This window comes from Epinephelus moara, chromosome 10 (assembly GCF_006386435.1).
Source record: "Epinephelus moara isolate mb chromosome 10, YSFRI_EMoa_1.0, whole genome shotgun sequence".
In the NCBI taxonomy this organism is placed as follows: Eukaryota; Metazoa; Chordata; class Actinopteri; order Perciformes; family Serranidae; genus Epinephelus; species Epinephelus moara.
In genome coordinates, this window is record NC_065515.1 from 14,467,068 (window position 1) to 14,491,505 (window position 24,438).

At 40.6% G+C, this 24,438-nt stretch overlaps 1 protein-coding gene across 1 annotated transcript in view; it reads left to right on the forward strand.

The window, feature by feature from the left end:
- sema6bb (sema domain, transmembrane domain (TM), and cytoplasmic domain, (semaphorin) 6Bb) overlaps positions 1 to 24,438 on the forward strand; it is a 167,559-nt gene that overhangs the window by 112,659 nt on the left and 30,462 nt on the right. Inside the window, exons 14-16 of the mRNA XM_050055454.1 lie at positions 3,156 to 3,296; positions 8,330 to 8,407; positions 15,569 to 15,627. Coding sequence (XP_049911411.1) covers positions 3,156 to 3,296; positions 8,330 to 8,407; positions 15,569 to 15,627 — 278 coding nt within the window. The remainder of the gene's footprint in view (positions 1 to 3,155; positions 3,297 to 8,329; positions 8,408 to 15,568; positions 15,628 to 24,438) is intronic.

A 24,438-nucleotide genomic window follows, 5' to 3' on the forward strand; every position in this document is an offset into this window, starting at 1 on the left:
TTTATCCATTCATATGTTCAGTACTTCCCATACACATGCATTTTGGCTAAAACCTTACCTTTGAAAAACTCAACTAAAGTGAAACTTATCTATGCTCCCTTCAAAGCCAGACTCAAATACTAAAGTTTTTATTTGCAAAAATGCATGTGTTAAGGAAGAACTGAGCATACAACTGGATAAATGAGACTTGGAGTATACTGCATTAGTTGTGTGAGTTTGTTAAAGAATGTTTTCGCAAAGTATTGCTGTTGCCAAGGGTGTGTAGGTCTCATTTCAGTATTGGAGGAGACACACATGGGGTTTGGGGGTCCTCTGCCAGAAATTTTGAGCATCAAACACTTGATTTCCTCCACTTTGGTGATTTTTTATGCACCAATTGCTACCAGGTGGTCCTCAGTCAATCAAGAAGTCAATATGTTCACCGTTTTTCATGGAGGCATGCGAGAAAAGCAAAGTTTTATTCATGAATTCGAGGTAATACAGCATGATGAATTGATATGGTATGTAAAATGGTCATTTTGTGGGTGAAGTATTACTTTGAAGGAATAGTTTGACATTTTTGGAAGTCTGCTTTTAACTTTCTTGCTCAGAGTTAGATGAGACAGTTGATACCACTCTTATGTGTGTAGGTAAAATATGAAGTTAGAGCCAGCGGTCGGTTATCGTAGCTCAGCATTGGAAAAGTTGTGAAGCAGCTAGTCTGACTGTCTGGACGTAACGAAATCCATCTACCAGCACCTCTAAAACTCACTCATTAACACATTTTATCTAGTTTATTTAATCTGTACACAAGCTGAAGTGTTAAAACGTCACATTGTGGGTTTTACGGTGCGTTATGTGCTGGACTATTTTTTGCAGTGACTTCCTGGGGTCTTCTTGTCACTGTGAGGTTGTTACATAACATGTTAATTAGTGAGCTTTAGAGTTGCCTTTCCTCTCGCTGTCCCCCCGTCTCCAGCCTTTATACCAAGCTAAGCTAACTGGCAACTGAGCACATATATTTAGTGAACAGACATTTCAATTTTCTCATCAATCTCTCAGCAAGAAAACAAACAAGCTGGACAAACCTGTGCAGTTAGAGAGCTTGATGTAAATAGCTCAACACTTACAGCAGAGGAGGTGAGAAAAGGGTTAAATGACATCTGGGGTTGATGTATACACAGCGAGGGGAACTGGTGGTGTGATAGGCCTAGAAAAAGAGTTGCAAGGGGGGAAAAAAGGAAGGCATGACATGTCCTCGAAACATGACGTGTCCTGAATTATGCAGAGAGCCTCACCTATTCTTCGAGAGACACACATAATTGTGCAGGAGCTGAGACGACGATGCAACCCCATGCGGAGAATACAAATAGGGCAAACAGGAAAGAATAGGATTAGAGGCTAATATTCATTATCAGGAAATCTGAACATCTTCTAATGAGGTGGAGATGTACTGTAGAATTGCATTAGGGGGAAAAAAAAAACACCAGAAAGTAATGAAATGACGATAAAATCACATTATCCTTAATCTTGACCAAAATTACATACTGTCAGGAAAAATGACCCCTTATCTTCAGTCTGGCACTAAATCATATTTAATATCTGGATCTTGACAAAAGATTGGAGTGGGCTTCTTGTCCTTTTTTTTAATTAGCATTTTGCATGAGACAGACAGCTTTGAGGTTTCATTGGATGCCCACCACTTCGTAATGAACACTGGGTACAATGCCTTTTCAATCTTCATTTTTGCTTTTGTTCTCTCTTGAGATGCAGTGTTCCACGTGGTGGATGGCTGCAGGGTGGGGAGGGGGGATTGTCACACAGATGCAGGCAGATTTGGCTGGTGATTATCTCTCACCAAGGCTAATTAGAGGCATTCTAAAAAGAAAGAACATGTTTCTAAACACCAGCTTTCTGTCTAATTGTGCTCCCTGATACATATACCATTTTTTCTGCAACAAGAGGGAAACAAAGGATTAGTTCTCGAACCAACTGGCCGGAAACACTTTCTTTCTACAGTCGAGTCCAATGTACTTGCACTGTTCTTATTTAGTAATCAACGCCCTTCCTTTCCTAACCCCTCCAAAATATGCTCACCAATTTACGTCTCGTTGTATTTATTCTGCTTCTGACTTGACAAAATGAAGGTAGTGATGCCAAGTGATATGAGGGGACTGTGTGATGAATGAGCTGGTGTAGACTGGAGCCAGTGTGTGAAGGATAATTTGGTGTGCATGGTGAGCCCACCAGGAGGTCAGTGACAGTCCAGCTATCACAGCAGGCACCCAGCTAATCAGGAGACAGAGCACAGCCACATCAGTTTCTTTTTACTTTTATGCTCCAGGCCAGGCCACCCCCCAACCTCACCTTACATACACAGACAAAGAGATGCCTTGTGCTTCTCTTATAAACCCCAGGGTACACAGAAACAGGGTCACTAACACAGTCATCTTTTAGGAAGTCAGCACAGAGAGAAATTACCGCTTTGTGATTGGCCCGTTGCCATAATGAACCAGGAAACGGGAGAGATGTAACACTAATAGAGCCCCTATCTTCTCCTGTTTTCTCCCGCCATCTGATCTTGGTTCTGTCTCTCGTATTTTATTTTCTTGTCTTTGTTTCTTTGCCTTTTTCCTACGTTTGTTAGCTATTTATTCTATTTTTTCACTTCCACTACATCTCTCCCCCTCCTTCTCCCTGCTTTTCGTGATATTGGCTGTGAAGAATGACTCACAGCTTGGCCTTAGCAGAATGATAGATTCTTCTTAATGACTGTGGGTCCGCCGCAATGTTATTACCATAAACCATCCCAGATACAACTGATGCATGAGTGCACATGTGCATAAAAAGGTATAAATCTGCTGCAGGGAGGCAGGTCAGTGCCGGCTATCGTAGCTCTAAGTGCCAATTAGAAGCGATTCAGCTCTTGGCTGCTGTTGTTGATGGCCGGCCGACCTCTCGAACCTCTACAATCAGCACAGTGCATATTTGGATTGACAATGTAACATCTGGCTGAGTGGCTACCTCTCATCTCTTATGCTTTTATTATGGCTTTTATTTATAGGAACTGTTTATGTTTGGTTGTTTGACTCACAAGAAAAGTTTTTTTTTGCAGTCTCAGTCTTGTAATTGAAATTGCCAAATTCATTTCTTGCGTTTTTTTGTGTGTGTTTCAGGTGTGCTGAAGACTCTCCGCAGGCCAGGCAGCTGTTGTCTCTGACTCTGGACCGGGTGAGCCACACTCTTCTCCTCGCCTTCCCCTCCTGTGTGGTCCGAGTACCAGTGGCACGATGCCAGCTCTACTCCCGATGCATGAAGTAAGTCTGAACCATCATACACTGTGCGTAGAGGGCAGCGGGGCAGCATAATAAGAAGTTAAGGTGACCGATCAAGAACCATCTGGCCTTCACAAGTGTCCTTGAGCACGACACTGTGAACCTCTGCCAACTTCCAGAGCTGCTGCTCTGTAGCTGATCTGAATTTTCCTGCGATAATAACCATAATACAACTTAATAACAACTGTCACTGTGCCCTTGAGCAAAGTGATAATCTGTTAACTGCTGCATAGTACTGGAATGAGTCAAAATGCAATAAAGTGTGCCAGTAAAGTGGAAGAAAATCTAATAAAAGCTGTTACTGTTATAATTCGCCATTAAATATAATGCTGCATTATTACATTTGCCTGCACTTTTAACTTAAGCATAGATGAACCATCATTTTAACAGATAATAATGAAAATAGTTTACTGACAGCTTAATACATAAGATGGTAAATGAGGTGGTGGTAATGAGGCTCATGGGAATAGTAGGTATTGTATTGGCAATAATCTGGCGATACGATGCAAATCACGACACAGGGGTTCGGATTTAATACAATTTTCTAAAAGTATTTTCAGGAAAGCTGTCATAGTATAAAGAACATACCAACATATGCTTAAGATTTTTTTTCCTTTTTTCAGAGTTGTTCCTATACCTGTACAAGTATCAGAAATACTGCCAATACTGCCTAAAATGCAGGATTAGGTATTAGCAAGTAAGCAAATCTATGTACTAATCTGATACCATGTACTGTAATGGCAGATTTCATGGAAATTAATTCTTCTTCACTGCTTTAAAACACTAGCCCATACAGCCAATTGCACTCTGTAACCACTGGCAACTACTGTTTTGGAGCAGCAAAGAAGAATTCATTTCCAGGTTATAGTGTAACAACATTAGCTGTCAGCAATTTGGCAATATTTTACACTGGAAAGTCCCACCAGAAAAAAATGCACTAGTGCTGCCAGTTTCAACACCATTGTTTCATTCATTCATTCATTCATTTTGCATAACTGCTTATCCTGGTACAAGGTCGCGGGTGTGCTGGAGCCTATCCCAGCTGTCATTGGGCACCAGGCGGGGTACACCCTGGACAGGTTGCCAGACTATCACAGGGCTGACACATAGAGACAGACAACCATTTACACTTCCATTCACACCCAGGAGGAATTTAAAGTCACAAATTAACCAAACGTGCTTGTCTTTGGACTGTGGGAGGAAGCCGGAGAAGCCAGAGAAAACTGACACTGACATGAGGAGAACATGCAAACTCCACACAGTGTGCTGGTGCATTTAAACCCTGAATCCTCTTGCTATGAGACGACAGTGCTAAACGCTACACCACGTGCCGCCATTTCCACACCAGCAATCTTATAAACCCATGCCTCACAATACTAATAGCAATCATTTCACACCCATACAGGGTTAGTAGTATACAGCTGTTATTATTTTTCTAACCCAATGGTATTGGCTGGTACATAAGGTCAGCTATCAGAATCAGTATCGGGAAGTTAAAAGTAGTAGAGAAACAACTCTCCTTTTTTATACAATCAGTGGGATCTGCATTTGTATTCATCAAAGTCCCTGTAACATCCGACATCATAGCACAGCTGTTTTTTGCAATCTGAACCAAGGAATTTGCCTCTGCCTTTAAAAATTAAAAGTGCTTGTAGGATTCTTTCAGTATCAAATTAGGGAAATAAAAAAATCTAAACAATGAAAAACTGACACAGTGTTTTTGAGAATTAATACAGAGTCACAAAAGATAATTTTGTAAGATCGAACATATTTATATTCTTTTACACCCCTAGTGAGCGTGTAGCAAATCCATACAATAGTTGAATAATATCTATTATAGTGCAGTTTAAAGCATGATAAATATTTAAGGGGTTCGTTATTAATGAGATGTTATTTAATGTAGCAGCTAATTTATAATTTGTTAAAGAAAGATTATGTTTTATCTCTTCATCCAGCTGTAATGAGGTTATCAGAAGTCCCAGTGAAGTTTCTATTATTGTTCCTCTGGCGGTTTTCCAGTATGAATGTGTTTAACTTACACTGAAGGTGCAGCAGCACCCAGAGTCCACTAATCCTACATAATCACACTTAAAAATGCATTTATTCAAAGTAATGATATTTCACCTGCGTACACCCACACGAGCACCGCATACCGACTCGCTTTCCCTGGCTGGCACACTTACCGAGTCTCGACGCCTGTGGCTGTGGCCCGTTAGGCTCCACTGACACACTAACACAAACTGGTACACACACCAGCACATCAGGCGTGCAGTGTGTTCACTGAACCAGGTGAGTCATACAAGCGTGTAATCCAGAGCACATTAGGAAATGCTCACATGCTTTCTGAGGTGCGTTTAGTGTGTGAGTTTATGTGTTTAGATGAGAGACTGAGAGCTAATGTTCTGTATGCGAGTATGTTCAAGATTTCTTAGTCACGCTTCAGCTGCTTCAGGTCTGGTTTTTAACCTTTGAGGAGTGTTTGTGAGTTCTTCCTTTCCACACAGCTCTTAGTCTACATGGTTGGCTTTTTTCTTCTGAATAAATCTTTAATAATTCAGCATTTTACAGTCTGCTTTCCAATGCATACAGTTGCAGATCGACCTTTTAACCTCATTTAACACCACATAGAGACCCGTCATTAAAAAGTCATGTTGTGCAGTGAACCACTGAGCAAGCCCACTGTGCGCCATTAAAGGACACATTTTTGAAAATATACCACAGGCTTTTAGATTGATTCCCTTTTACACAAAGTCATTTCTATTCATGACACTAGTGTGGTATAAATATTAACTTACAGAGACTTGAATTTGTCCTGAAATGTAGCAAAGTAATCCTTCACAATGAACATCTCTAACTATGTGATTTTTTTTGTCTGCAGAACAGAGTATTTCATTTCAGAAACTCTCCTTGTTGCTGAAGTCAAGGGCATTCTAACATCTGGTATTTAGGAGATGGAGTTAGAATATATCCCATTCACAAACCATTTTGTCTGAAGAGAGACAAACTGCAAGACACATGGCAAACCAATCTCCAGAAAAAATTTTGGAATTGTACCTTTCTGCAAACCACAGATGTGTTACATTTTTACGTTATTGTTTAGCGGATACGTTGAATCTTTCAACAACTCTGTGGTTAATGTGTGGTTAGGTTTAGGCACAAACTCCATCAGGTTGTGGTTGGGAAAAGATCACGTTTTGGCTTAAAATACCCAGCTTTGGGGGCCCAATCCCATCAAGAAAAAAAGCGATGTTTAGGTGAAATAACAACTGCTTTTGTGGCATATCCCCGCTGGAAAAACACTATTTGGAGCCTAAAGCCCAGTTCAGACCAAAGATTCACTAACTAACTAACTAACTAACTAACGCAACTACATGAGACAGCGTATCGTCTCTATGCACAACTCTCTGTATTTCTGCACTGTTTTCCAGCTTTTCAGAATTATTGTGTGGCTGAATATAATTTATAGCTTATTAAAATATGAATGAGGATAGTGATAGTGACATACTGGCTACAGTCGTATTGGTAGGAGTGATGAAACAGCAAAAAAACAGAAACAAAATGAGCATCAGACGCTACAATAATAAAGGTGAGCAGCACCAATTAGTTAGTCCATGAGAATGTGTATGTGTGTGTGTGCGTGAGGGGGTATAAGCAGCAGAAGTGACCCACAGTCCTACACCGGCACACTGTGAACACGGAAACAGACGGCTCGGTGGGGACGAAGCCACTGCCGCAGCAAGCGAGCATGCTGTCTGTGACATTTTGACTTGACCATTGAACTTCATTACAAGTCGATTGGCTGTTGAAATAGGTGACGTGCTTTACGTTCTAAAACCAGCCATCAGCGATTTGACCAGCTGAGTTGCAGGTGACACCATCAGCCAGCTTGAGTCAAGCTCAGACCAGGCAGTTCACACCACTGCAACATTTTTCTGTAATGATCTAAAATGGTTCTGTCTCGTTGCAAATCATTGGTCTAAAGTTCTTTAGAAGCCAATGGAAACACAGCAATGGCTCACTCAAACACAACTGGTTTTGCTGTTTGTTGGTCTTGAACAGTAGTTTGCAGCTTGGTATCTGTCGTGCTTAAGTGTAATGCCATCCACCATTTTCTCCACCTCCTAATGACATAGTCAACTTATACATTACGTCACTTTACAAACGTTGATATGATACATATGAAATGTGCAAAAGTTAATGTACTCATGGATTGCAGAAACATACAATGCCAACATTTTCTTTGAACATGGACATTGTGAAACTGTTGTGATAAAAACTAGGTAAGTTCTTGTATATAAAATGTTGCTGTTGTACAGATAGCTCTCAAATCGCCACGTTTCCATTCTCTAGACCTTATCTCAGAAAAAAAGAATAGAATAGAATAGAATAGAAAACTTTATTGTCTGGAACCAAAAGGCAACAGAAATTTGTCTTCGACAGGGCTCAACACCAGGTTTACACACACACAGAAGACATTTAAAATACATCCAAGACATTTACAGGATCTAAAAACACGCAAAAAAGGTACATCAGATGATACAAAACATTGACACTTAAAAGAAAAGAAAACTTGGTGATTACCAAAACTTTTATTTGCATCTCCATTTTCCAAAAGATATTGTTTTGTTTTTTTTTGTTTTTTTTGGTCCAACTGCTTTTTCCAAAGTCAAGAATTTACTTTCACGCTTCATTCAGAGAACTACTTTAATTAACTGACAAGACAGCATTAAAAAGAAATCTGTTCCTGCTCTCAACAGCGTTTCCACCGTGCCCAGTTTTGAAGAGGACGACAAAATATTCACTGTGATGAATAAATTTATCAAGCAGGTTTCAGGTCTTAAGAGGATGGAAATAAATGGCAATGAATTGTGTCAAATTGGTGGAGTGCACCTTTAAGCTCTAGTCAGCGCCAAGCAAATCAGTATTCACAATTAAATCTGCATAAATGAAATTTTAAAGTGAAATAGAGGTTCTGTGGGGTTCAAGCAATTAAGTGAATTTTCATGTCCCTGCAGGAACTGTATCGCCTCCAGGGATCCGTACTGTGGTTGGACCAGAGGAAGCACCTGCTCATTCCTCAGACCTGGAACCAGGTATGACACCTTTCCATTTGTATATGCATCACCACAACACAAACACTATCATACAGTACACAGTTGCTGTCCTGCATCAACATGCTGACACCCTGTCTGTCTGGTTTATTCTTTGTCTGGCTCCAAGTCCGTCTGAAGCCTTACACCTTTCTTCTCTCCCTCTCTTTGATCCCATTGTTTTTGTTTTGTTTTGTTTGGATTTGATTTATTTCTACTTTTATCATTCCTCTGAAGGTTATTTTTTTGACAGCACACCTAGCCGACCACCCGTCGAGACGTCCCATATATTATTTATCAGGTCTGGAAGTCCTTGGTTCTATCTGCGACTACTTGAGCCTCTGAGTAACATCTGCCCTCTAAGTAGCCTGTCACACAGTCTGCTCTGTGTACATTATTGATTCAAGATGTCTGCTGCCGCTGTTAAACAATACCACGTTTTTTCACTTTGCTTGTTATCAAGTGGCGGCCATATAACACTGTGTAGGTGTGTGACTGAGCGCAGAGCTTGTGTTTGTGTCTTTGTTGTGTAACACTGTCTGTGTTATGCAGATGTACCCAGACAGTGTGTTGTCTGGTTGTGTGAGAGTATATGTGTTTGTGTGACCTCTTTCTCCTCCTGCTACTGAAACTCGGTGGTTTGTCTTGACAGCTCACCTCCAGTCCTGGCTGCCTCCCTCCAGTGAAATCAAATCTCTCTTTAGTCAGGCTGCTTATTGAATTAGGCCTTCAAAACACAGGTGTAGTGCCAGCAGAACAGACAACACGGGCCTTTGGACCACCTCGGGCTGCCTGCTTATACTATTAAAGGCCTCTGTGTTGGTCTTGATTTGATTTACCAAGGGCGGTCAACTCGGCAATCGATTTTGCATCGAGTTACTGTGGATTTCCTTTTTGTGGACTAATGCAACCTCTCTTTGCAAACTGACGCCAGAGGAAAGCTCAGCAGTCGATGTTATATAACTTTAGATTGTAATTTGGGCAGTTTCCACGGGAAATAACTTTTGTATTCTTTATGGAAATAGTTGTTGTGGGTGTTGGACTGGGAGGAAAAAATAGTTTAATGTTTGGTTTTATTGTTGTGCATATGTGTGTTTCTGAATGTTCCAGAGGGTTGTTATTGTTCTGCTAAACAAGGTGATACAAAACTGTTCTCACCTTCTTTTGTTTATGCTAGTGAGAATATTGTGACACAGAGTTTATCCATTGCTTCTAGTGTTTCAGTTTCTCTGCTCACTTTCTAAATATTCACTCTCTCTTAAAGGGATAATTTGCCCATTGTCAACCAGCTACACACATCATATTAATGTGGGTAGTAAGTGTAAATGAAATGTGATAAACTTCCCTTCATCTTACCAGCAGCCAGATCTTCCTGCTCATCTCCCAGCTCAAATTTTTACTGGCTCTGGAAGGCTGTTGCTTAAACTACAGATTGTACTTATGCATTTTTTGTATGCCCACCACCACAGACACAGAGAGTATCAAAGCGGATTGGGAAAGGGATCCACCTCTATCTCACTCAAACTCAAATCAAACCATAAAACTAGGCAGTACTGATTAAATACAAACGAAGATTCTGCTACTATGTCTTGCCTAAAATGTCTCCAGAAACATATTTTAGTGCACTAGTTAGCTGTAACACGAGAGTTTGCAAACAGGAGGTGGACGCCATACTGTTCCCTGTATTGTTGAAACGAAGGCTGAAAATACTGACATCAAACTGTAAAACTAAAACATTGTCAATGATAATTAAGTCCCAATGTCCTCAAACGAGTCGATAATCAAGTCCCAATGTCCTTAAATGAGACAACGTAATAAATCCCAATGTCCTCAAATGAGACGATAATCAAGTCCCAATGTCCTCAAACGAATACTTTCTCATTTAGCTTGTTACTGTTGTTAAATTTGGTCAAATGTGTTGCCATATCAAACTACAAACATTATTAATCAGGTTTCAACCATAAAATGTGATCAGGTTTTGGACCTTGTCCACTTTTCGGGATCGGCTACAGACTCACTCAGCAAATAAGGATGCCATCTTGTTTTTACATGGATTATTTTATTGTGCTCTTACTAACAAAGTGTCCACAAATGAGAACAACAGGTCTAAGTTAAGTAGAACGCAGTATAAGGTCAAATAAACCCAGAATGTGTTGTTCTCGTATGAGGACAAAGGGTCTCAGGAGGTTAACCAAGTTTCTGTTACTCTGTTCTTGCCCCTAAATTGTTTTCAGAAAAGCCTTTTTAACGTACTGTTTAACTGTAGTTCAAGGTTGTTTGTTACCAGCTGGCTGTCACATTGTTTCCTGTGTTAAAGTGGCAACGCTCGTATTACGTCATCCACCAGCAGAGGTGTTTATGGGTTAAAATCTCAGTTTTCTACCTCTTGAGCAAAAACAAGACCACGGCTCTTTTCCTCTGTTTTCTTTCATCATGTAGCACAAATTTCTAAAGTATTTGTGTCTTTGCACTGCATAGACAGATCAGTTTTATAAAAAGACCATCTTTCCAGCAGTGAAATACGTCTTTAAGTATAAAATTAAGGTCACTGTATATTACTTGTTTGCACATGTTTCCCTTTTATGCCACTTCGTACTTCTACTGTACATCTCACAGGGGAGTATTGTACTTTGTACTCAACTATATTTATCTGACAGCTTTAGTTGCTTTTTAGATTACCATTTTCATACCTTTCACATCCAGTGCTGTACTGAGGGATGAATTGTTCCTTTATGTGTTGAGAAAATTCTCCTTCTTCTTAAGCTCAACAATCTCTTTATAAACCATCTTGGATTGGCTGGAAATGCAAGCTGAAAACAGACTTTTTAGAAATACGTGACTCTCACAGGTTCTCAAACAGATGATGATTTTCTACAATTTGATGCATTGCTGCAGATTAAACTACCCAACAGTATATAAAGGAGTTAAAATGAGTACAACCTTAAAACATCTACAGGAATAAAATGCAGCGGTAACAATCCAAAAACATCAGACATAATAGGAAAACACTGACAGGGAACATTTTACTACAGAATGAGTACTTTTACTTTTCATATTAAAATTACATCCTGCTGATAATACTTTTTACTAAAGAAAGGTTTTGAATGCAGGACTTTTACTTATAGTTGAATATTTCAAAGTTTGGTATTAGTGCTTTTGCTGAAGTAAAGGATCTGAATATTTCTCCCACCTCTGGGTGTAAGTTCGCCTGGTTGTGAATCACTGCTGTAAACACTCAAGCATCCACCATGAATACACATATGGTCTTTGCACTTCACTTTTTATTATGAAGTTTTATAAAGCTACAATGTACATGGAAGAAAGTGTAGGACATAAAAACACAGTCAAAAAAAAAAAAACATCCACGCACACACAGACTCACAGGCAAAGCTAATGTATACAAAGTAAATGACCCACAGTCGGTTAGAGGCAGCCAACTGAACACAAAACATTATTCTTTATTAAGGTGACAACCCGCTGTTGGTTCACAGTGCACTCGGACTCATTTGTCACAGTGATTTCTAGGCATTAAAAGCGCGGATGTTGGCTGCGCTGCTGCCTGAGCCTTTAGCTAATTGCAGAATACAGACTTTTTCCTCAGTCACTTGTCCCAATGAGCTTTTTTTGTGCTCTGGTTCTTCAAAGGTTGTTTGTAGGCCAAATAGTGATTCAGTGTAGCAGCGCTGTTTGCGTAACCATGTAAAACTTAAATGGTTATTTACTTCTGTGTAGAGATTTTTCCCAGTTAATCCAAGGTGTCGTCAGTGGTTTTCACTGAGTCATTATCAAAAAAAAAAAAAGCAAGGTAAGACATATGAAAGTCTTTGATTTGTTATATTCATTTATATCAACTAGAAAATGTAAAGATCTTCTTTTGTTAGTAAAAAAGATTTTGGCCAGCATTCAAAACGCATTTGCTACCCTACAGGCTTGTACCTTTGAATAAGCTCCCATTTCCCTAAATGTTCCCTTAATTATCACATTTGCGTATTTAGTGGGTGTTTTAACACAAAGACCCAAAGTACTCACATGAGGCAGGGAAAACTTGAACAGGGTTTATTTGAGATTACAAATGCAGCAGATGATTCTACTCTAATGTACATCTCACCAGGTCCACACCCAACATGCTGTTGTATTTCTGTCACTTACTGCACTTTATTACACACTATAATACAGCTTAACATGGTCCAAAACTTATTGCAGTCCAAACCTAAGCAGACTTCACATCATCTTTCAAGCACCGCATTGTACCATCTCTTTTTTCATGCACACTAAACAGCCTGTCAGCACCATACCTGTCATAAATAACAAACTATACCTGAATTTATACTCATAAATAATAGTTAATGTAGACATAACCACCTTAGCATCTCTGCTTCCAAATGCTCTTTAATATAAGTGTTAGTAAAACAAGTCTGAAGTGTTTGGTCACAAGTCTCAGTCAGTTTAAATCCAGTTCATTTTAAAAAGTGATGCCCTGATAACATCAACTACATCAACCAACAAAATATATCACCTTATGAAAGGAATGAAAAAAGAAGTTTGATCTTTTGCTGCTTTAATTTCCCAAAATCTGTTGTGTTACACTTTGATTTTTGTGTGGATAAGACCAGGGACAGGTACCGTTAATAAACCTACAATACCCATACCAATACTAGTGCCCTTTAAAAGATACTGATACCAATAGAGTACTTCATTTGATACCTTTTTTTCTACTTCATTTGATACCGATCATGTGAATAAAAACATTCAGTTGTATAAAATGCCGCCAGACGCCACAGATATTAAGCATAGCTATACTGTTGAATATTTTGGGCACATTATTCTTTGCGCACTGAACTGCCATCTCCATCACACCGCATTCAACTTCACCTCAGACTGTATGGTTGTAGCTGCTGCAGTAATGGGCCAATTATACATTGCATCAATGCGAAGAGGGCTTGCGATGATTTGCTGCGAGCAAAACAGTATAAATAGTCTCTTTTTTTCTAGATCTTGGAACAGAAAGGTTCGAATGCAGGTATTGTTTGACAGGAGATGTTTCAGTACTTCCTTGTACTAGGTTATTTCAGTTAATACCTTGAAGGTATAAAGTACCGATACCTAGCCCTAGATAAGCCAAATGAAATATAACATGTTCAGTGAGGAACACTTGTCATAGATTTAACCATTTATTTCAACAAATGGAAATACAGTTGTCTGCCACTGAGGGCTCCGCTCTTGAGGTGCTCCCTGGATTAGACTATCAGCATGCTATGCCAAACAACTCACGTTTAAATGTTGATTTCAACAGCAGAACATAGAGTTTGACGGCTGGACTCCGGCCTCATCACTCCCCACAGATATGTTTACATGAGATATTGGGGAGTGATGATTGGGAAGATTTTGCAGCTTAAATCAACAGTCAAATTGGGACGGTGTGTTTTGTAGATGACATATGGAGAGGGACGTATGACGTGTGTGTATTAATCAGTGCAGCTCGAGTTGACTGCCTGAACAAGCTCACAGCTGTCACTCCATTTTTGACCTTAGAGCCATGTTAGGACTTTGAATTAGAAAGTTAGAGGCTGGGGTGGTGGAGGTAAAGCTTGGCCCGCAGCAGTAGCAGTGATGTGTGGCAGCATTGGTGTAGCAGGGATCAGTGAGTAGAAATGGACCGCCTTGTGTGGGAATGGGCTGTGATTGGTGTGTGACTGATTAGAAACAATGATCCAATCAGCTGGCTGTCAGCTGATTACAGCTGTGGCGTATGACTTCATCTGATTGGTGACCTCATAGAGGTGCTAGTTGGTAGATCATTTTACCTAGACGGAGTCAGGCTAGCTGTTCCTGGTCTGTATGCTAAGCTTAACTAACGATCTCCAGGGTCCTGCTTCGTACAGTATTTATCATGCAGAGATGAATGCGGTGTGTAACTCACAGCTGGAAAGCCAGTTATGAAAATGTTGAACCATTCCCTTTGCACACTTTTTGGTGAAAATCAAGATGTTAGGGTGGAAAAGTAGTCTTTACCAGTATGAATAGCTTTTAAGGCACAGAAGTACCACTATGTTAGTCAGATATCATCATTATGTGTAGTGCTGAGTGTGTGTTTCCACAGTTTTCCCACATCAACGTTGAAATAAGAATGAAAACCTCGTGTGGGTCCGGGTTTATACAAATGAGCTGGATTATGCATTACATTATGTAATGATGATTAAGTTGTTGTGTTATATCACTTAGTTACAGGTATTTCCACGCACATTGTGTCCGTCGTTGTAAATGTACTCAATCAAGGCTATAGACGCTATGATACATTTGGTGCTCACACACGCCTACACACACAGTCATACCCTGTCCTTTACAACTTGGTGCTGTTTTCCCTGATATGAGCCATGATTAAGAGCAGTTGTGTTTTTCTTCGTGAGCACCTGGTCTCTGTGCTGTTCTCATTTCCTCTCTGCCTCCTCACCTCATCATCTGTTTTTGTCCTTCTGAGTTTTTCGTGCTCCCCTGTTGCCTGAGTGGAAAATGAGTTTTAAAGCACGCGGATAGAGTTGTAGAAATAAGATATGTCATAATTTCTCTTGAACTGTAGAATATGAGTAAAGTTTGAGGTTTTGTTGAACATTTACTTTCATGACCAGTTAGTGTTTCATAAAAGTATAAAAGGTTTTTCATAAAACTGATATGATGATCTTATGATATGATATTTTAACAACCTCCTTATAAATGACTTAAACAGATATTCCTGCTATAAATCCTTATTACTTGAACACATGGAGTTTATATTTACGCCACAAATATCTAATGTGAAGACAAGTATGCTGCCAAAAAATATTTGTAATTCAGTACATTAATTAGCTTAATTAATGACCCTACAGACACAAGTGGTTATCATTGAATTGTAATGGTGATTATTCTAGGATATTAGGCAGCTTAAGGGCCTCTTGAGTTTTGCTGTTTTAAAGATTTTTTTCCCACTTTGTCAGAACAAAAACAGAGATTTCTACAATCAAAGCACAAACGGAGCTTGTAGAGATATACGCTCCCTTGTAACTTGTCCTCTGCTGTAACATTGAGATAGTTTTCCTCTATCAGAGTGGATCTGTGCTGCGTGTCACTGGCCAAGTCGCTGCGCCTCCGTGTCCTCTGATTAATGACTGTGTCTCTTCTCCTCTGCAGACTGCCGTTCGAGCAAGATGTTGAACAGGGAAACGTGGCCCACTTGGGTGACTGTGACGGTAAGAGGAGTGATTCTCAGCCTATGTGTGTGTGTTTCTGTGTGTGTGTGTGTGTGTGTGTGTGTGTGTGTTTGCCCACAAGTGTTAAAGCTAATAGCTTTCTTGTCTTTGCCCAGATCCTTACATAACTTGTGTATCTTCAGGGTAAACAACGATACAGTAAAAGGAGAGGAAGAGCCTGGTAGTGTCAGTTTATACAGAGAAAATCTGCAAATAAACACAGAGACAAGTCCCAATCCACCTCAGTGCTCTGTAGTTTCTCACTTTTCCCAAGAGTAACCAGGATCCAACACTAAGACAGTCGGCTAGTCTCGTTTTGTCTTCGAGCTGCCAAGAAAATCCCCATGTATGTTTTAGCTAACTTTGTTCTCCTTGCTGTTTACTCTGTCCTTACTTGTATACTATCTTCGCTTTGGTCTGGTAGGTTTTGTTGCATATACATGCAGTTAATTATATTCCACTCCAGCTCGAATTTCCCTTGATGTTTCCCTTTTTTTTCCACCCTTCATATCATTATGAAAATAGAAGTGGTACACAGCAAAGCGAAATCTCTATTCTAGATACACAGAGGTTTTGGATACTCCCATGACACCCCCTCTCTTTGATCTGAGCGCTAATTCCAATGCGTGCAAATTAATCCTTTGCTTCTGAAAGTTCCCCGAGTTCATGTGCCATGCTCCCTGAGAAAAGAACAGATAAATATTGCATAATCAGAACCCGCCAACAACTCTAATCCTGTTTCAGATGGGCGCTCTGTTTGATGCTGCTCGCTCACTTCAGGTCCTCTGACCACCAGAAACCACAGGGGGCCGCCTCTGTAACTGATGGCTGATGTTCACTCTGTGTATGCTGAAGTTAAGCTCGTTATTTGTCTTCATTGAGCACATGTGTAGCCCCTTATAGAACATGTACGGGGGGCATAATTCAAGCTGTTTGTTCCTGTTGATCCTAAACAGAAACCCATCTTCCTACGGGGTTATTAGATTTAAAACAGATCATGTCGTGCATGTATCCTGCTTTTGATTCCTGCGAGTTAGTGTTTGTAAAATAGCATGTACTGGAAGAAAAATCTGTGATATTTCTTCTGCACAAGGGAAATTCACTCCAGCAAATACATACTGTTGTGCAGGAAGCTCGTAATTAAAAATACAACTTCTATGATCATTACTCTACTTCTGTGCTTCACCAGTGGGTGAGAGATGAACATAATTACTCTTGCTCAGTGCTAATGGAGTGTTTTACAACCTCTAGTATTGGATCCTCTTCTTGCACTTATTATATCTTGACCTCTGGTGCGAGGTCTCAGGGTCAGACACAGTAATGACACAGATACTGAAGGTGTAGAACCACTTACCACTTGCTGCACATTGTAGATAATCACTGCACTTTTTTTTCTGGAATGGACTGTAAGATATCGACCATCCTTAAAAGAGTGCTACAGTGATTTAATGTTACATTTCCATAAAGTTGGGGTACTTGTGGGCGAGAGATAAAGAAGGTGGTCAAATCAAAGCAGCAGAGATGTTCTGACTTTTAGTCCTCAGCTAGTGAAAGTACCTTGTCTCCTAGCATACTTGCTCTTTCTCTGATTTCCTGCATTTGTATGCACCTGCAGCCTTCTGTCAGGTTGAATATGAAACTGAGCGTTGTGGCACTTATTCTGGATGGCTTCTCCCTAATCTAAATTCACAAAATAACTTAGCAATTTGAATGTCTTATATTCAAACAACTATTGCAGGTCGTTGTGAGTCACTCACATCCATCAGCTCACTTGTATCTTTGTGTCACTAAACAAAATATCAAAGAAATCCAATACAAAGGACATGAGGAGGGAAAAAAAGCCTAATTGATGCTAATTTTGTATTCCCCCGAGATCACACACAGATCATCACACGCTGGACAAATTCTATTTTCTTCTCCCAAAGCAGCATAATGTCCCATTTCGATATGACGAGGCAGTACACCAGCTTGTCCTTTGAGCACAAATGATTGTTTTCTTAAATTATCACAAAAAAAACAACAATTCTAGTAAAATTTTCAGTAAAATAATAGAATTTGTGCTTGAAGTAGGAAAAAATAAGTGCTAATACTTACCTTATCATATGTTGGTGTTCTTTCATTAGTCTGTTTGCCAGTGGTGGCTGAACAACGTGAACCAGGTTACTTAGAAGAACCAGTCTTTTCATCACTAGCGGTGACAGTAAAAGCAGGTGGTTTTGCTGATACCAACATTACATCAAAAGGCTCTTTGCTGCTAGGAGTGGCACCAACGTTAGCTTGCTGCTGCCGGCCTGCATATTGTGACATAGGATTTGAAGTTTGAGACTTTGTTGTGTCATCTTCTGACACTTTCGTTTTACTTTGTGTTGCCCTTTTACAGCCCGGCCAGCGTTGTTGCAATGTAAGTTAGACTAGCTGCCGAAAGAGAGAAGCAGGCAGGTGAGAACGGAAATAGTTGAGCATCATGCATGGATAGAATATTAAATGGGCCTACCGGGCACAGGCCTCAGGGCCTAGAGTGTCAGGAGGCCCCCCTGGCCTTCACCTCAACATGTCACTCAAATTAACATGTACAGATCAGGATGAGACTTAAAGTGACCTAGAAGAGCAATTAAAAGATCACACAGAGATGCAAAACATCCAGAAAGAGACACAAAACAACCAAAAAAGACACAAAATGACTTCAAAGAGACACAAAATGACCAAACAAGACACAAAATGATCTTTAAAGGACACAAAACAACCAAAAAAGACACAAAATGACCTCTAAGAGACACAAAACGACTCCCAAAAAGCACAAATTATCATAAAACAGTTTAAAATATGCAGAATCGACATGCGCCGAAAAAATAAATCGATATGTTTGACAACACTACTTGTCATATTTAAAACACTTTCTACATTACAGATATGCAATCAGTCTTCTCCAACTAGAATGGGCCAAGCCCCAAAACTCTGTATACTACATTTCCCACAATGCACCTCGATAGCAGATGCAACAAAAGACATAACAAAACAGTTTCACAAGCTGTGCAGTTTCTGCCATGATCCATAAATAGACTCAGACACCTAAAAGTCTGGCGCAGTGTTCCTTTGAACTGGCCACAAATGTGAAGCAGATTTGTACACATGAAATGAATCAGTTGCACAGGGATGCAAGTGTGCAGTGCCCTGATGGCTGCTGCTCTTGGACCAGTGTCAGATAGAGATGTACTGTCCTGCTCCCTGGCCCTGCCTTTGAGGAATTCCTGAGCTCTGAGGCATGTTTGCTTCTGCGCCTGATCCAGTCATGAAATATACCCGGGCTGAACTCTGTTGACGGAGGTGAGCTCTGTTGTCTCTAGATGAACGAGAGAGCTGCTGGGTTGGCATGGCAGGAATGTGAGGCAGCATCTATCTGACGCCTGCCACCAACACTTAGATAGCACTTTATCTCAGATGTGGTGATGAACTCGATGCCACGGCCTTTCTTTTCATCATATCTCTTTTTTTATTTGACACTTTCATTGTCCCTGATATATATGCTTTCCTCTGTGTTTTGTTAACGCGCAGTCCATCCTTCTTTGTCTCGCTGTAAGACAAAGATTCGTCCAGCCATCTGTAAACGCAATATTCAGTTAGAGGAAGACAAAGAGGCGCAGCTTCGATGAGCTTGTTATGACAAACTGTCACTGACACCGTTAAGACTTTGAAAACTGCCTCTCTGCATGTGTCTGTCAGCATCTTTCTCTGTGCTTCTCTCCACATGCCCCATTCTTCAGGTACACAGAACACATACTGTACATCTGTGTACTTACAAACACACACAGATGCTCACACACACCAACACAGACTCCTCAGGGACTTGGATTGGCGGAATAGACAGAAGGCTTTTGGTTGCTGAATATTTCATATCTCTATATTGGACTCATTCCACCTGTCTGTGTCTTGACCCAGCAGATGGGAGGTGAGATATGGTCTAGCCTATCTATCCCTCTTTGGGGAAATTCAGCAATCTCATTTTCACCGTCCCTTTGCTTACTTTTTTTCTCCGAGAGGAGTCTCTTTCTGCAGCTGTGTGTTAAAAAAAATTTCCCTCTCTGGGCTCCACTCACTATCAGAGTTCACACCATCTTCAACAGTCAGTCATCCTAAAAAAGAGCTTTTTTAATTAAGATTGTGGTCAGGCATGAGGTAACAGGTTAAGGTTAAAGGGCCACTTCATTCTGTGTTTCCCAACCTGCGGGTCGGGGTGACTCAGTGGGTCACGAGATATATCAGAGGGGTTCAGGAGATAATAATAAGGCAGAAAAGAAGAAAAACCATTGTTCTTCTACATTGATTATTATTTTTTACTGTTTCTATTCCTTTGTTCTCATAACAAGGTAGTTCATGGGATTTTCATGGGATCACAAACCACAAAGGTTGAGAATCAGTGACCTACAAGTCACTTAATTACAAAATATACATTTTTTAGTACTTCTATTGATATACAGCCACTATAGCATTTTGGTTTATTTGCTCTGGTTTTGAGAAAATATTATTGAGCACTGTTGTAGTCAGGACCACCTACACTGAGACCAAGTCATGACCCAGAGCAGAGTGTATTGAGACTGAGGCAAGACCAAGACTTTGAGGGGTTGAGACGGTGTCAAGACTGAGCGCAGACCACTGCGAGTCCCACGCTGCATGACACACATGATAAAATGTGAAACATGCAAACTATAGGCACTACTCAAATTGATCTGACAAATCCACATTCCCATTAAAACCAACACATTCTCATTCCGACCTCGTCACATGTCGACATTTGGTCATGGACCTTCAGGGACGCCTTGTCAAGTTCTGCCTGACAGATGCATTGTCTTTTTTCAAAGTACACTTCCATTTTCACAGGAAATGTACCGTGTATATACAGTCTCTTTCAAAATAAATGCACTACGTCAGTACAACAACACAAATTGACTTTTTTTTTTTCCTCCAGCAACAACGTTGCTGACCACGTTGTTCAAACACCCACAGAAAACAAATGAAGATTCCTCTTCATTCACCCCTTTTATCCCCATACTGTATATATGTGTGTATGCATGACTGTACCATGAGAAATGTCTTGATAGAATAATCAAAGGGCATTGCAGAGGTTCATGTGTGGGAAGTTTTCTTTGTTTTGTATGAGCATGGAAGGAGCTGAAATCAACTTGACCATCTTTATTGCACAAGCAATTTAGTGATACCCCCACAGTTGTGGTCTTGAAATAACATCCGGAGTCCTCTTTGTCCGAGACCGAGTAAGAATGTGGTTGAGTCCAAGACCTTCAAAAAGTAGTCCTGAGACTGATCCCAAGTACTACAACATTTTTCTTAAGTATAGTTCCAGTAAAACATCCAAAGACATTGTTTCTGGCAAGATGACAATAGTCCTACGACTGAAAAGTTGTAGATGTGTAATAAATTGATGTCTTAGCCTCCTTTTCTTGTTGTGGGCAGAAGTATCAGAGACATGTGTCTGAAAATCTGGCCAAATAAAACTAAGTGAAAAGAAGCCGTCAGTTATTTGAATGATCTTGCCCTGTAAGGTTGCGGTCAGGCTGGTTATATTCAGTTTTAAAAGAAGGAATTATGCTAGTTTTGGCTTTGAAGCTTGTCTGAAAAAGAACAAGCCATTTATTGTGCCATAGTCTTTGCTCCTCTGCTGCTCCAGTGCCTCTCCTCTCCCCCATGCTTCATCTCTCTCCCCCGTCCCAGTCAGTGCTACACTGATTTCAGAGCAGCCTTGTCGTCAGACCTCAAAGGGAGATGGATGGACGGCCTTACTTAGAGCTCAGCTAACTGCCTCCCCTTTCTCCTTAGCCAGAGAGAAGCGGCTGCTGGAAGGAGAATCGATTTTCATCTCTCCTCTGGCTGATGGCAGTCGAATAGATATCAAGGGTGATTCTGCAAGGGGAAAGGAATAGGGCTGAGGAAGAGCGAGGATGGGGAGGGGGGCCGGGCAAATCAGATCAAGGAGTAGAGAGCAGAGCGAAAAAGAGATTGAGAGATCATAGGAAGAAGGCAAACTTTGAGGATGGAAAGGGTGAAACGGTTCAGAGGATCAGAAGTGCGGAGTCATAAGGGTGAATCAGAAAAGCGAAAGAGAGGACAGAAGGAGCGAGGTCAGAGAAGGAGAGAAAGGCGAGGTGGTGGGGTAATCAAATAGGAAAGTGAGAAAAGACGAGAGTGAGGGTGGATGAAAGCTTTGAGAATGGTGGGAGGCGCGGGGAAGTGAGAGGAGAGGCTGTTTTCATGGGTGCTAGGCCGGGCTGGTGTGACAAATGGACTGAGAGTGCCACCGGCGTCTCCTGTGTCACAGCGCTGTCACTGGCCTCCTCAGTGGGCTTGTGGCCAAGCTGTAACTCTGTCGAGGTGACATGAACCACCTGCCTCCTACCCTCTTAATCTTCTCTTTTCGTATATCACGGAGCTGCTGCCCTTCTCCTCACTTCACACCAGTATTTATTTATCTATTTTTGTATCATTTAGTTCCTCTTAAAGAAATACAAAAAATGATAATTTGTGTATCAATTACTTACCTCTGTGGTGAACCAAGACAAAGAAAAATCTTGGTAAATTAAAGTAATAGGAGGCAGCAAGGTAGATACATATGTCTAGTGATCCACTTGGACGCATCATCAGTAATAGTACCAGCACATTTCCCCTTCTTATACTCACTGGCCTCCTTCATGCCCTCCTCCCAGGGCACTTTCAGCTCTAGCACAACCACTTGTCTTAATGTTACTGATACCAGCACAATGTCCTAAGAGTGCACTATGTCTTCTGGGAATCTGAATTGTTTCCATGGTGAACGAAGAAAGAGAAAATTCTTGGTAAATGAAAGTAATAGGGGGCCGCAACAGCATAATTATATAAAGTATATCTATATTGGGGCGGCAGTAGCTCAGTCCATAGGGACTTGGGTTGGGAACCAGAGGGTTCGTGGACTAGTAGCTGGAGAGGTGCCAGTTCACCTCCTGGGCACTGCCGAGGTGCCCCTGAGCAAGGCACCGAACCCCCCAACCGCTCGGAGCGCCTGTCATGGGCAGCCCACTCTGACATCTNTATATATATATATATATATATATAAATATATCTGCACAAGCAGAGTTCAAATTTTGTCATGCAATGTTTGTACTTTTTTCTACAAAAAGTAATGCACCAAAATTTGTCCATATCCCACTTAATCATGAGCCAGCAATTCCTGTAAACCCCACATATTTGGGAAGGTCGGAATCAGGTGACCAATGCACTGACAGGAGTAAAGTATGAAGTAGAAAGCGATCCTGTAAGGAGGTCAGCTGGGGTGATGGATGGGTTGCAAAAATACGGGACTGTCCCCAGGAGACCCGCATTTGGGGCCTGTGAACTTTAAATAAACTGTAAATCATTTGAAGGATCATTGTCACCATTTTTTTTCCCTACACCTAACTACAGTTACTTTACTTTACTTGCCTAAACCTAACCCCCCGTAACTTAACATTAAGTACGTTACATCATTCATGGGTCGCTAATTCGTAGGATATCGAACCCTTGTGTGAGAATACATTGCTTGGTGCGCTTTTCCTCCATGCCTGAGACTGTGTATGTGGAAGTGTTTTAAATAGTAAGGTTGTATTTAAAATGCATGTGTCTGCCAAGTATTGAGCATACAACTGGATAAATGAGACTTGTATTATACTGCACAAGTTGTGTAAAAGTTAGTGAATGTATGTTTTGATATAGTTTTGCTGTTTTTAAACGCAGTCCCACTTAACTCAAATTCATCAAGAATTTTCTCTGTTTTTTTATTCTTCTTTCACCATGGAGGCCTGTGAGAAAAACATATTTTTTCTCATAAATTCAGCGTAATTTGTCATAAAAAGTTGATAATAACACCACTGGTATAAAATGTATTTTCTGTTCTGTCAAAAGACCACAGTGAGAGATCAGTTAAGTTATGTGAAGCTATATGACGACTTGGAGTGTAGCTAAGGGTATTGCCTTGCGGTTATGCATGGCTTTCTTTGCATTTATTAGAAAACAAAGATCCTCCACTCCCTCAAACACACACACATACCAACTATTAGTATGTAAAGACATGCCGTTCCTCTGAACCCACTCTGATCAAAGCAGAGTTTGGAAGCCCGTCGTATAATTGAGACGATGTGTTGTGGGAGGGACACTTTGATGAAAGAGATGAGGTCAGAGAAATAACTGGGTTCAATTATGTGTGTGTGTGTGTGTGTGTGTGTGTGGGTCTTTTAGCCTATGGGCCCTACGTTCTCTCAGGCGTTAAGCTAACTTCGTTGTTGTTCTGTAATTTTGTGGGTCCAAACACTCTTGTGCCGAGGGGGGGTGCAGTGACGCATCTGTTCTGGCATGAAACTGCGCGTTTCCACCTGCTAAGACCACATTTTATTGCAAACACATGCCCAGAGATCAATTTTCGAGGCTTTAGTATCAGGCACACACACACAGATCTCTCCAAAATTATAAAACATTCATGTATTTCGAGTTTCACCTCTTTAACTTTGACATTTTTCAAACTCACATCACAAGGCAATTCTCAGTGCAATATTTCAATGCTCTTATGATGAACTGTAAAAGCTCTCTTCCACCTCACTTGATTAAACACCTGTAGCTGTCACACAGCAGCTTGAATAATATGTTTGTTCCATCTGCAGTCTCTAGTCTGAGCGTGTGTGATGCAATGCCCATATTTACACTCAAACAGTGTGGGTACATTCATCAATTATTCAATTTTCTGACACCACACTGGGATCTAACAAAATAGATGCAAAATCATCTCACACTTTTTGG